The 13733-nt window shown below is 34.6% G+C and overlaps 1 protein-coding gene across 1 annotated transcript in view; it reads left to right on the top strand.

The window, feature by feature from the left end:
• LOC306662459 (disintegrin and metalloproteinase domain-containing protein 18-like) overlaps positions 1–13733 on the top strand; it is a gene marked incomplete at both ends in the record, with an annotated part of 161443 nt that overhangs the window by 113545 nt on the left and 34165 nt on the right. The window contains one exon of the mRNA XM_079142167.1: positions 2161–2241. Coding sequence (XP_078998293.1) covers positions 2161–2241 — 81 coding nt within the window. The remainder of the gene's footprint in view (positions 1–2160; positions 2242–13733) is intronic.

Here is a 13733-nt window from a genome sequence, read left to right as displayed (position 1 = left end):
TTTTGTCCCTAATGCATTGGTGTTCAGAGGTGGGACTCTTGGGAAGTAATTGGAACATGATGGCTATGAGCTGAATAAATTAAACTATTGATGGATTAATAATTTAATGGCATTATTGGGAGGATGTAGAAACTAGGAAGTGGGACTAATTTGAAGAAGTAGATCACTAGAGATATGAGCTGGAAGGCTGTATCTTGTCCCTTACCCCTTCCTACTTCCCTACTCTTTTTCCTTCCCCCCACCTTTCTGGCTGTCATGAGTGAGCCTCTTTGCCCTGACATGCCCTCCACCACAGACCCAGAATGAATGGAATGGGCTGACCTTGTTTGAAAACATCAGAAACTATGGGGTCAAAATAAATACTTCCTCAGGTATTATTTCACAGCAGCAGAAAGCAGACTAATGTACTTCTTATATTTTAATTTGCACTTCATGAGTGATTAGTGATGGCGAACAGCTTTTCACCTGCTTATTTGCTGTCATCTCCTCTGAAGATGTGTATATTCAAGATCTTGGACCATTTTTAATTGACTTCTTGTTGAGTTTTAGAAGTTCCCTCTATACACTAAATATTGATTCTTTATTAGATATATGAATTGCTAATAATTTTTTTTAGTATTATGTGGGTCGTCTTTTTGGTAGTGTTCATAGGTTCACAATTTTTTTCTGTTGTTTAATTTTCATGAAATTCAATTTATTTATTTTCTCTTTCAGTTGCTTATGATTTGGGTAGTATATCTAAGGAGTAATTGCCAAATCCATGTCTTAGAAATTTTCTCTTTTGTTTTTTTCTAAGATTTTTATAGTTTTAGCTTCTACGTTTAGATTTTTGATTTGCTTCAGGTTAATTTTACATATCACATCAATGTACAAATTAAATTTCATTTGTTTTCATATTAATATCCAGTTAACACAGCATTATTTATTGAAAAGTCATTCCTTTTCCCCATTGGATAACTTTAGTAACCTTTTTGAAAATTATTTGATAATGTATGTCACCAAGTATTTCTGGACTCATCTATCTCATTGACTTTTTTTAAATTTTACTACTGTCACTTTGCAGTAAGTTGGAGCTTTGTTTTAATCAGAAAATGTGATTCCCTCAACTTTTTTCTTCTATCTCAAGACAAATTTGGTTACTTGACATCTCTTGAACTTCCATTTGAAATTTAGAATGGTTTTTCTATTTCTAAAACTTTGCTGAATTCATTAATTCTTGTGTCAGGTGTGTGTGTGTGTGTGTGTGTGTGTGTGTGTGTGTGTGTGTTTACATATGTGTGTTTATAGATGATATTGAAGTTATTCTAATTTTAAGATATCTGCACAAAGGATCATGTTATCTATGAACGGAAATAATTTTACTTCTTCCTTTAAAATTTGGATGTCTTTTCTTTCTTGTTCTTACCTGATTGGTATAGTTGCAATATCCAATATCATGTCGAGTATGAGAGGCAAAACTGGGCTAGCATATACAGCTTAAAATTCATTCATTCATTTTGAGGAAATAATTACAAAAGCCTAATATTCATTGTTGTTTGATAACCTTTTATTTGGAATTACTTAATCATATTTACACTGATATTTTCCAAAAATAACTGTACAAAGCCAGTTAAATTAGAAAAAGGCAAGAGGCAAAAATAATCACATACCTAGGTGACTAATTATTAATGGATTACTCACATGACATGACAAATCATTAACATTATCTAACATTATTAATAACAAAATGTTAATATATCATATATGAATATACAACCAGTATAACTCTGTATCATGGACAAACACAAAAGTTATACTCCGTGTATATATATATGTCAAAATACATTTTACTGTCATGTGTAACTAAAAAGAAAAATAAAAAATTGTAAAAAGGTTAACATAATAGAAATGACAATGATACAGATTTCAAATTTACCCTAGATATAGATATCAAAATAAATGACTATGTATAATATTTACAGAAGCCATATCAAGGCAAACCTCTCAATTTTTTTCTTTAAATTGCTACTTCTGAGATTATTATATTGCAATGTGAGAATATTTGTATCAGAATCAGAATAATGCATGAATAGAAATTTTTCAATGTGTGACAAGTTAAGTTTTTTTCTTATTTTATATGAAATTGAGAAGGATTATAAAGTATTTTATGTTTTATTTTAGTATTGTGTAAACAAAACCTGCAGAGAAACCCACTTGGTGAGATATGACTGTAATGCCACTAAAAAATGCAAGGGGAGTGGGGTAAGTAACTTTTCCTTTAGAGTTCTAAATTTCACTTATTATTATGAGTAATTCAAAGTAAATGATTATCCTTTTTGAGGAGATTGAGATTCTATGTTACTTTAAAACTGACCAAGCTTATTAATATGAAGAAAATCAAAAGAGCTAACCTAACATTGTTAATTGAATTGTACTACATGTTTATTTAATTTATTGTGAGCACCCACAACTCATGGAAAACATTTATTCTTTTTTATATACAACAAATTTATATTTTACTTATGTTGTGAACATATTTTGTTGTACCTCACATGCTTAATAATGAAAATGTATGGCTCTAAAATATTTTACAAAAAGTATAAAAACATGTTAACATATTAGGTAATTTTAATATTATATCTATGGACAGGTTTCCAATAGAAAATTTAATCTCATTTAAAAATATTTTTTCCTCCTCAATTGTTTGCCTATTTTAATCTCTCAAGATAAATTTGTTGTACTTTTACATTGCATATTCATTTCTTAAAATTTATAATTTAGGGATTTTTGTTAGTTTCCTAAAAGAAAATCAGTGTACGATACAGTCAACAATATATGAATGAACTAAAATTAATAAAAATATACTAGTATTCAACTTTGTGATTTTTAAATTGGTTAGGTTTAGAAGAAATAAAATGCTGCCACACTGTCATTAATCTGCTATGAGTTATCAACTAGAAAATAACCATGTTCTGGTTTTCTCTTTAAGTAACAATGGTTTCCATGATTGGTTGCATTGTTTTGTCCATTTTTCTGTTTTAATCATTTGATCTGAATATTTTTCATAAAATCTCAAAACAATGTTATCAATGTGAAATTTGGTACTTTGATTTATCAGATACACATTGTTTTCCTAAAAGATTACTACATACTCAATTGTTATTTCACTTAGGCTTTCTGGAGTTTTTCATTTTGATGAAATATATAATGTGAAATATTATATTCATTAAAAAAACATGTAAGTTAGAATTTTTATATTCATTTTTGTTTATACTGCTCTATGAATGTTATATTTCACTGTAAAATATTTAAAAACTCTTCAGATATAATTAATCAACTAAAAAGTAACTGAATCAAGGAAAAGCTATGTTTATACTCCAATGCCAGATTTCAATTGATTGCTCTATTGTTTCCAATTTCAGACTAGTTTTATTAGGACATACTTGTTCAGAAATAGTGCATAATATGGGCATTGAAATATGCATAATGACCTCTATCCATGGAATATCATAGAGCACAGATTCACTGCCCTAAAAATGGCCTGGGTGCTACATGTTATTCTTTCCTGCTATCCCTCCAAACTTCAATGATCTTTTTACTACCTCTCAGCAACATTTACCTAATATTCTTCCACACCTTCTGATGGCTTTGTAGCTGACTTCCTTTATAGTTGAATACCTTCTATATTTTAATTATGAAATATTGGCAATTGTAGTCTTATTCTTACTTCATTCATAATATACTTTTTTCTTGACTAGTCTCCCTAGAAATTTACTTTAAAAATTAGTAATCTAAGTGTCAGTATTAGGAAGTTAGGAAAATAGCAGAGCACTAAATTCAAAATTTTAGTATGTAAATTAATATAAGTGATAAATATGTTGCTATTGTCCTCATGGTAAAAGAAATGATTTCACTACTTCATGTTTTATTTTAATATTTACAGAAGGTTGGCTAAGTATTTTTCAGATTAAAGGAAATAATCATTATATTGCCAATTCACTCTTTTTATGTGAATCAGTGCTGAATTTTGAGTTTTTAAAATATCTGTTGATTTTAACATACAAATTCTCCTTTTTAATCCATTAATGCATGTTTTAGTCAACTTTTACAGTGATGTGACTTAAAGACCTGACAAGAACAATTTCAGAATAGGAAAAATTTATTTGGGGGCTCTCAGTTTCAGAGGTTTCAGTATATAGACAGCCAGCTGCATCCCTGGGAGCTTAAGGTAAGGCAGAAAAACATCGTGGAACGGTGTGCCAGAGGGAAGCAGTGCACAATGACGATCAGAAAGCAGAGAGAGAGAGAGGCTCCACTCACCAGATACAAAATATATACCCCAAAGACATGGCCCCAAGGAGGCATCTCCTCCAGCCACACCCTACCCTCTTCATTCAGTTACCACTCAGTTAATCCCATTGCGTCACTCGTGACCGTAACATTTTGCCCCGGCCCCCAAAAGCTGATGATCTCACAATGCAAAATATATTTAGTCCATTTCCAGTAGTCCCCATAGTCTCAATAGTTCCAAAATTAACTGAAAGACTCTTGTTAGACTCGAAGGGAAGTTCACATTTTGAGCTCCTGTAAAAATCGAAAGCAATTTAAAATATCTAAAATATAAAAGTACAGAGTAAATATTTCCATTTAAAGAAATAGGGGTATAGGAAGAAGGGTTGGGACCGAAGCAAAACAGAAATCCAGTCGGGCAAAGAAGTCCTTTAGATCTGTGTCCAACACCTGGAGCACATGGGTTTTGTGATGTTTTTGCCAAAGGGCTATTGTAGCTCTGCTCCTATTGGTTGCAGCCCATGTGGCCTCTCTGTTGACTTATCTCAGCTAATTCCTGCAGCTCTCTTTGGCAGATGTTCCACTGTACTAGATTTTCTTAATCTCAAGGGTCCCCACTTTTGCTTCAGCTTCCTCCTCATATCTCCATGACTCTCTGTCTTGGGGGCTGCCCACAGGGACTCCAACCCCAGTGCACTTTGCCTGGCCTTCCAGGCCTTCCTTTGAAATCTTGTTGGAAGCCTCCATGACCCCCTAACTCCAGCATCCTGCAATCCAGCACAATGTGGTTAATGCCAAGGTCTGCCACAATTCTGAACAGTAGTAGCCAAGCCTCCAGGGACCATAGCGGCAGCATCCTGAGTGCCTGGGCAGGTGAGCTTGAGGCGGGGGAAAAAAACCCTTTCTAGGCCACCCAGTGCAAGCAGGGTTCCTCATTGGTCTTTTCTCAAAGGATTTTTTACTTTTATTCCCTTGAACCTGAGATGGGTATGGTCTTGTCAATTCCTGAGATGCCCTCAAGCCATCTTTTCTGTCTCTGGGAAAAATCTTTAGCTTTTCATTAGTGGTGGTAATGTCTTTAACCACTGCAGCTTTCTTAGCCCAGTTTTACTCCCACTTTTCAAATCCAGTTTTTTTAAACTCTTTCTGCTGTGCTTTCTGCTCCTGATTATTACAATAAATTTGACTGAAAGCCGCTAGCAATAATCATTCCATCACCTGAATACGATACTGCCTAGAAATTTCCAGATTAAGAAATGCCAAGAACAATTTTAAAGGAGGAAAAGTTGATTTTGGACCTCAGTTTCAGAAGTTTCAGTCCGGAGACAGCTGAATTACTTGCCTTCAGTTATCAATCAATTAGTCCCAGGAAGGGATTAATTCACTGATTGGGATATAGCTCTCACAACTCAATCATTTCACCTCTAAACCTTCTTGCATTGTCTCACACATGAGTTTTTGGGAGACATCTCACATCCAAACCACAACAATGCATGGATAAATTAATTGGGTTTTTAGTCAGAAAATCATCTTCAAATTCCCAGAATAAAACCAACCATGATCTTTTCAATTTTTGAATATTTTGTTCGGTACAATTGTTAATATTTTATGAATGCTGTTGGTCATAATTTTAATATGTTGTACTTAGTGTCTTTGGTTTGGTGTAAAGGTTATGCTATGTTTCTGGTGATTCTTCCTTATATATTTTCTATAGTGGCTTTCAATAATTTTAGACATTTTTCAGTGAAGTTTCTAATTTGGAAAAAAGTTCCAAATAAAGAGAACATCCATGTATCTTATCTTCCCTTCCCAACCCCAGTTTTCCCTATTATTTATATCTTTCATATCTTGCCTTAGTGTGATATATTTGATATAACTCATATGCCACTTTTATAGTATTATTACCTAGGGTTCATAGTTTACATTAAGATTAATGCTTTTTTAGTACACATGAGTTTTCAAATATACATGTCATGTAGTCATCATGATAGTATACACAATAGTTTCACTGCCCTAAAAATGTCCTATGTCACATTCTACTTTCCCTTTATCCCTTCAAATGCCAGTGATCTTTTTACTGTCTCTTAGTAATATTTATCTAAGATTATTCCACATTTTTTCATGGCTTTATTGCTGATTTCCTTTTGTCACTGAAGAGTATTTCATTATACAGAGGTAGCAGAGTTTGTTCATATGTCTATGAAAAGACATTTTTATTCTAATTTTGGACAACTATTAATAAAGCTACTATAATCATTTAGGTATAGGTTTTTGTGTGGATGAAATTTTGAGATCAGTTGGGTAAACAAAAAGGAATACAATTACTGGTTCCTATGGCAACATGTTTAGTTTTGTAAGGAATTGCCAAACTATCTTTTAAAGTGACTGCATCTATTTTGCATTTCTACCAAATATGCTATTGTAGGGGTGCCATGCTAGCTCAGGTGCAGGTAAGGGCCATAGAGTTAAGACCCCCAGACTCTGGGATTTGGGTGGAAGCAGGCTTGTGATAAGCAGCCTGCAAACTCCTTGATTGCAGGAATAGCCATACATTTTATAGATTTCTTGCCCAATAACAATGTGCTGCAGAGGATCAGATCACCAGGCTCCTATACAATTTCCCTAGGTAACACTAGGTCAATTTGGGGCAGTTGTTTACTTTCCTAGGTAGCCAGAGTGAAATGCTCCTCTCCACAGGTTTTCCTGATGGGCATAAATGTGGGAAGTTTTCCCTTTCACAGTTGAGACATTCACTGCTGCCAGTCAAGAACTAAGATTTCTCCCAACATGCTATTGCTAGATTTCTTTGCCAACAATTAATGTTTTGAATTTTAACTATTCTAATTGCTGCTTAGAACTAACTTGCTGTTAATTTAATGTTGACCATCATTTCATAAGCTTTTTTGCCATCTATCTTCTTGATGAAGTATCCATTCTGTTCTTTTGCCCTTTTTAAAAAAGGAATTTTCATTTTGAGTCTTAGGAGTTCTTTGTGTATTTTGGGCCAGTCCTTTATTAGATATGTGATCTTATAAATATTTTCTCTCAGTCTGTGAGACTTTTGTTTCTTTTCCTTAAATATTATTCACAGAACAGGCATATTTAATTTTAATGAAGCCCACTTATTTTTATTTCATATAATATAAGTTTGGCATTTATCTTAAAGTCCCCATCATCAAAGTCAAAGTCACCTAGAGTTTCTCCTACATTTGTTATGGGGCGCAATTTAATAACAGACCGATCACCACTGAGAAGTCCAAATTTGAGAGTCTTTATTAAGCTGGCCAGCTGACTGTCTCACACAATGCCCCCCAAAAATGGCTATTGGGAGAACAGCCCCGACCACAGGGCTGTAGGGGTTCTTATACCAAAAATCACATCAATCATAAGTGTCTGTTGCTGTGATTCAAAATTACAAACTAACATCATGAGATCATTGACAGAGGGGGATGTGGGTCAAACTGACCCTTATGTAGGTAGGTACAATCTAAAGAATGGTTGCTAACATCCACACACTTACCGTTTACATGGTACATTGGTTAAGAGCAATAGGAATCAAAAGAGAGCAATTCTTTACTACATAGGAGTTGCCATTGTATATTATTAAACATATCACACCAAGTAACTGATGATGGGCACAGAGGCGGGATGTTCCCATGGGAGAAGCTTATTTCCTACATAACATGGAGTCTCAGAGCAAAATGGAGTCTGTTTAGTCATTTCCCTTAGAGTCTGGCCTATAACATTCTTATGGAGCCAGATCTGTCAGTCCATCACACATTATCTTCTAGGATTTTGATGACTTCATTTTACATTTAAGTCTATGATCCATTTTAGAGTTATTTTATGATAATCATAATGTTTCATTTCTTGCATGTGGGTATCAAGCACTCTGTCAGAAAACCATACTTTCCCCATTGAACTGCATTTACTTGTTTATCAAAGAATATATTTGATTTATATTTGAATATATTTATTTGGATCTAATATTAGATTCTCTTGTCTGCTCTATGTATTATTTTAATTCTACTGCCAACACCACACTTTTGTGATTAATGTAGCTTTATAATAAATCTTAGTGTTGGGTCAACAAAGTAATCCATCTTTATTCTTCAACATTGTGTTGACTACTTATATGTCTTTTTGTCTTTACATGGAAACTTTAGTTTGGCAAATTTGTTTGTCAATATCCAAATTAAATTAATTGAATTTTAATTGGGATTTTGTTGAATCTATTGATCAAATAAAAAAGAATCAATATCTTTATAATATTGAGTCTTCTTTCCATTGGAATATTCCTCCATTCATGTGGACCTTTCACTTTGTTTAATCAAATAGTTACAGCTTTCTCACATAGATTATGAACATAAGTTATCCAATTTATAAATAAGTGTTCTATTTTGTGCCAGGTTAAATGATATTGTATTTTTAATTTCAAATTCCAATTATTTGTTACTCTATGTAGATAAGCATTTGACTCATGTGTATTAACCTCATATTATGTAAACTTGTCATAATCATTTGATGTTCTGGGTCACTTATTGATTTTTTTAGGTTGTTTATACAGATAATCATGATACTAAAGAACTAATACATTTTATTTCTTCCTTCCCAATTTTTACATTTTTCATTTTCCTTTCTTGTTGCATTTCCTAGATCTTCTAGTACAGTGCTATAAAGGAGTGCCAAAAGGGGATATCTTTGCCTGGCTTCCACTATTACCAGGAAGACTTCTGATTTCTCACCAGTGTGATATTAACTGGAGGACATTTTTGTAGATGCTCTTTCTCAATTTGAGGGGTTTTCTCTCTATTCTTCATTTATTTGTGGAGAGAAGGCAGAAAGTATATTCAATTATGCCATAAATAAAACATTCAAATTGTGGAAACCCAAAACCCTCACCTATACTATTTGAAATCAGAACAGAAATTAATTCCCCTTCAGGAATTTTGTCTTTGAATGGGGCATACATGGGCTTCTAGGATGTTGGTGGCATAATATTACTTCACATATATCCCAACTAGGTAGTTATGCTTTTCTATTTGAAAATTAGATGAATTGCATACTTATTATTTGTTCAAATTATTGTCTTATTATTTAATAGTATATTCTCATATAAAATGTCATTTGTAACAACTAAAAAGGAAAAGGAGTCAACTATTATTGCAGCTGACATTAGAAAAACTATAAAACAAATAATATTAAAATATTGAAAATTTAGATAAAAGGGACAGAATTGTTGGAAAACTTAAATGAGAATACTAACTTAAGAAAAAATTATGAATAATTTATGATGATTGGAGAAACTACAATCATTTGCCCTATCAGAAATAAAATGAATCCAATGGCTACCACAACAAATTATACCAAACATATAAAAAGAAATGCTACCAACATATGAAAAATGTCTATTACAGAGTTCCAGTTTCTAGTCTGACATGTAAGGAGCCTGGAAGTCAAACCTTGTCATTCTCATAATAAGAAAAAAGGCAAATAAACTGAAAACCTTTTTAGGTCCATCTGAGAATGGTCACAAAACCAATAGCTGCGTTCAAAATTGTAGATTCATAGATATGAATACAGAAGTTCAGAACAAATCCACGGACAGAAACCTCCATAGGAATCCATGCTGGATAGCAAAACTCAAAGTTAATGAATTGCTGGGGACTAGTGTAGACAAGTTTAAGAGTGAAAAATTTCAAGGGGGCCTAGTCTCAGGAGGAATTCCTACACTTTCATTCATTTTGCTATCTGGGACCAACCATATTCTCATAGTGAAGCTTGAACAACCATACCCCTTGGCCCCACCATGAGTGCAGCATGGGGAGGAAAAAGTAGCCATTTTGAAATATACCCCAAAAATCTGTTTTACTTAATGAACTGACACTGAAAGTAAAATATTTCATTAGGGCCTAAATGACTGGAATTCAACAGATCCTAACTTGAATGAAAGAAAATACATTTTCAAAATTTTCCAGCTTAAGAAGGGAAGTATCCGCTCAACTAAAGTCCACTTCAGCAGAAGAGAAATGCTAACATTCAACTTTTTTAAGACTTCTGCATAGAGTAAGCATAATTTCTAATTACTGCCCCCATAGCCTTTCAGTGGAATACATTGCAGGTTGGCTGCAAAATACCTGCACATGTCAGATCACAGGGGCATAAGCTCATTAACAACCTGATACCTAAAGATAAGACTACAGAATACTTCTCCTCCCACCATATTTTCCCACCACAACTGAAGGACTTCTGTAAAATAGGATACAACTCAAAAACCTGCATGCCTTAGACATTTTTTAAGTAATTTCTAGGGAAACTCAAAGATAGCAAAAGAAATGAAAAGAAAAAAAAGACTAAGAGAGGAAATTACAACTGCTGACACCTATGTCAACAGAAGACAGTAAACAATCCCTAATCTAACAAAAAACCTATTTGATCCAGTTTGTTTTACCTATTTTTATATATATATGATGTATCATATATGAATATATATATTATATATATAATATATATATATATATAATCTGGCTTTCAACAATAAATTACAAGACATGTTAAAAAATGAAAAACACAACTTTAAGACTAATAACAAGGGCCAGAACTTAACTGATATGGAAGAAATGTCTGAATTATCAGACTGGGAATTTAAAACAACTAAAACCCAATATGTAGGGGAAAAGTGGAAAGCATGCAAGAACAGACAGATAGTGTTAGCAAAAGAGATGGGAAATCTAAGAAGTAATTAAAAGAAAATACTAGAAATAAAAAAAAAAATACTGTAACTTAAATGAAGAACACCCTGGATGGGTTTATTAATAGCTTGAACATAGTTGAAGAAGTGATTGGTGAGCTTGAGGAAATGTCAATAGAAATTTCCAAATCTAAAAATGAAAAGAGGGAAAAAACAATTAAAACATCAGGATGCAATTTCTAAGGACAGTGGTACAATTTAAAAAGATGTTATTATGGTTTAGACATGATTGTGTCTCCCAAAATCTCATGTGTGAGACAAAGAAAGTAAGTTTGGAGGTGAAATGATTGAGTTGTGAGAGTCTTAACTTAATCAGTACATTAATCCCCTGATAGGATATAAACTATAGGCAGGTATGATGTGACTACAGGAGGTGAGTCATTGGAGGCATGCCTTTGGGGTATATATTTTGTCCCTGGTAAGGGGAGGCTCTCTCTCTGCTTCCTGATTGCCAGGTACTAAGCTGCTTTCCTCTTCCACAGTCTTTCACCATGATGTTCTGCCTTACCTCTAGCCCACAGCAATAGTTGGCCATCTATTGAATGAAGACTACTGAAACTGTGAGCCTGCAAATGAATTTTTCCTCCTCTAAAATTGTTCTTGTCAGATTTTCTGGTCACAGCAATAGAAAATACTCAGAAGTGGGGTCATTGGTGTGACTAACATGACCATGTGGTTCAAAAGTCTTTGGAGCTGGTTTGTGGGGGGAATTAATTTTGAGAAGTCTAGAGGTAAAAACTAGAAAACCTTTAGATTGTTATAAGCAGAGCTTAATGAGCAATTCTGGTGGGAGCTCAACAGACCAGAATGCTGATAGTATTATGGACAGGAAAGACTGGGCTTAAGAGGTATCAGAGGAAAGAAAGGACTTCATTGGAAATTGGACAAGAGGCCATTCATGTGGTGTTCTGGCTAAGAAGTTGTCTACATTTTGCCCATGTCCTGTGACTTTTTGTGAAGCTGAATTTAAAGGTGATGGCCCTCTTAGTTTAGCAGACAAAATTTCTAGGCAGTACAGTATTCAAGCAGTGGCATGGATATTGCTGGCAGCCTTTAGCTAAGTATACTATGACAATCATGAGCAGAAAGCACAGCAGGAAGATTTGAAAAACACTGGAGTTTGTCCAGAAAACCAGCAGGTAAAACTGGGGCTAAGGAAGTTGTGGTTGTTAAATGGATTATAGTCACTAAAGAAACCCTTAATACTTTACCTAGGAACAATTGGAAAAATGGTTTGAGGGCAACTCAGGAATTGGCAAGACCACACCCATCTTAGGCTCAAGGGTATAAAACGAAAAATTCTTTTTGGAAGAGGCCAGTGGAGACTGAGAGACCTTGAAAACATAAGCCTCAAAATCAACTTTTCTTCCTCTAAAAGAGAGAAGAGAGAGAAAGACCAGTGGAACACCCTGCTTTCACAGGAAGGCCTAGGAAGTTGTTGCACTATCCTCAGTCACCTAGGCACTCAGAGGTTGCTGCAGTCATGGTCCCTAGAGGCTTGGTTACTGTTCAAGATGGTGGCAGACTTTGGTGTCAACCATGTGGTTCTGGTTCTTCAGAATTTCAGGATGCTGGAGGTAGGGGGGTCATAGAGGCTTACACAGATTTCAGTGGAAGTCTCAGGAGTCAGGCAAAATGAAGCAAGTTTGGAGTACCTGTGAGAAGCCCCTGAGAGGGCAATGCATGAAGAAGTGAGAAGGAAGCTGAAGTTGCTGTGGAGATTCTCAAGATTAAGAGATACCTATGGAAGATCTGCTGAGGAAAGTTGCAGGAATCAAGCAGAAAGAAGACAAGAGAGGCCATTTGGGCTGGAACCAGCAAAGCCATAGGGTGTAGCTACACAAACCTTTTGATGACAACATCATGATGTCTTATGCTCCAGATGCTGGATTTGAAGCTACAGGACTTATTTGCTTAGCTGGATTTCTGTCTTGTTTTGGTCCCATCTCTTCTTTCTATGGTCTTATTTCTCCCTTGAAGAATGTAAATATTTACTTTTTGCCTATGTATATTGGATAGATTTAACTTGCTTTTGATTTTTACAGAGACTCACACTGAGAGTCTGCTCCAAATCTCAGAGGAAACTCTGGAGTTGACTTTTGGCAGTGATGGAACTATTAAGACTATGGGGACTCTTAGAAGTGGAGTAAATGTATTTTGCATTGTGAAACTGGCATGAGCAGTTGGGGACAAGGAGCACAATATTATGGTTTACATATGAAGTGTCCTTCACAAGCTCATGTGAGACAATATAAGAAAGTTTGGAGGTGAAATGATTTAGTTATGAGAGTCTCAACCTAATCAATGCACTAATCCCTTGATAGGGATTAACTGGATGGTAGCTGTAGGCAAGTAGGGTTTGATTGGAAGAGGTGGGTCAGTGGGGGCATGCCTTTGGGGGTATATATTTTGTCCCTGGTCTTCAGAGTCTCTCTTTCTCTCTCTCTCTCCTCTCTGATGTGATGTCTTGAGCTGCTTTCCTCCTCCACACTCTTGTGACATGATGTTCTGCCTCACCTCTGACCCAGAGCAATGGAATTGGTCATCTGTGAATTGAGACCTCTGAAAATATGAGCCCCCAAATGAACTTTTCTTTCTCTAAAATTGTTCTTGACAGGTCTTTTGCCTATAACAGCAGCAAAAGCTAACCAGAACAGATATAATGTAGCATACATTACATATATGCTTCAGACCAAACAAACAAGCAAACAAA

The sequence above is a fragment of the Sciurus vulgaris genome (genome assembly GCF_902686455.1).
Source record: "Sciurus vulgaris genome assembly, chromosome: 5".
NCBI lineage: Eukaryota > Metazoa > Chordata > Mammalia > Rodentia > Sciuridae > Sciurus > Sciurus vulgaris.
This window is presented reverse-complemented; position numbering and strand designations above follow the sequence as displayed.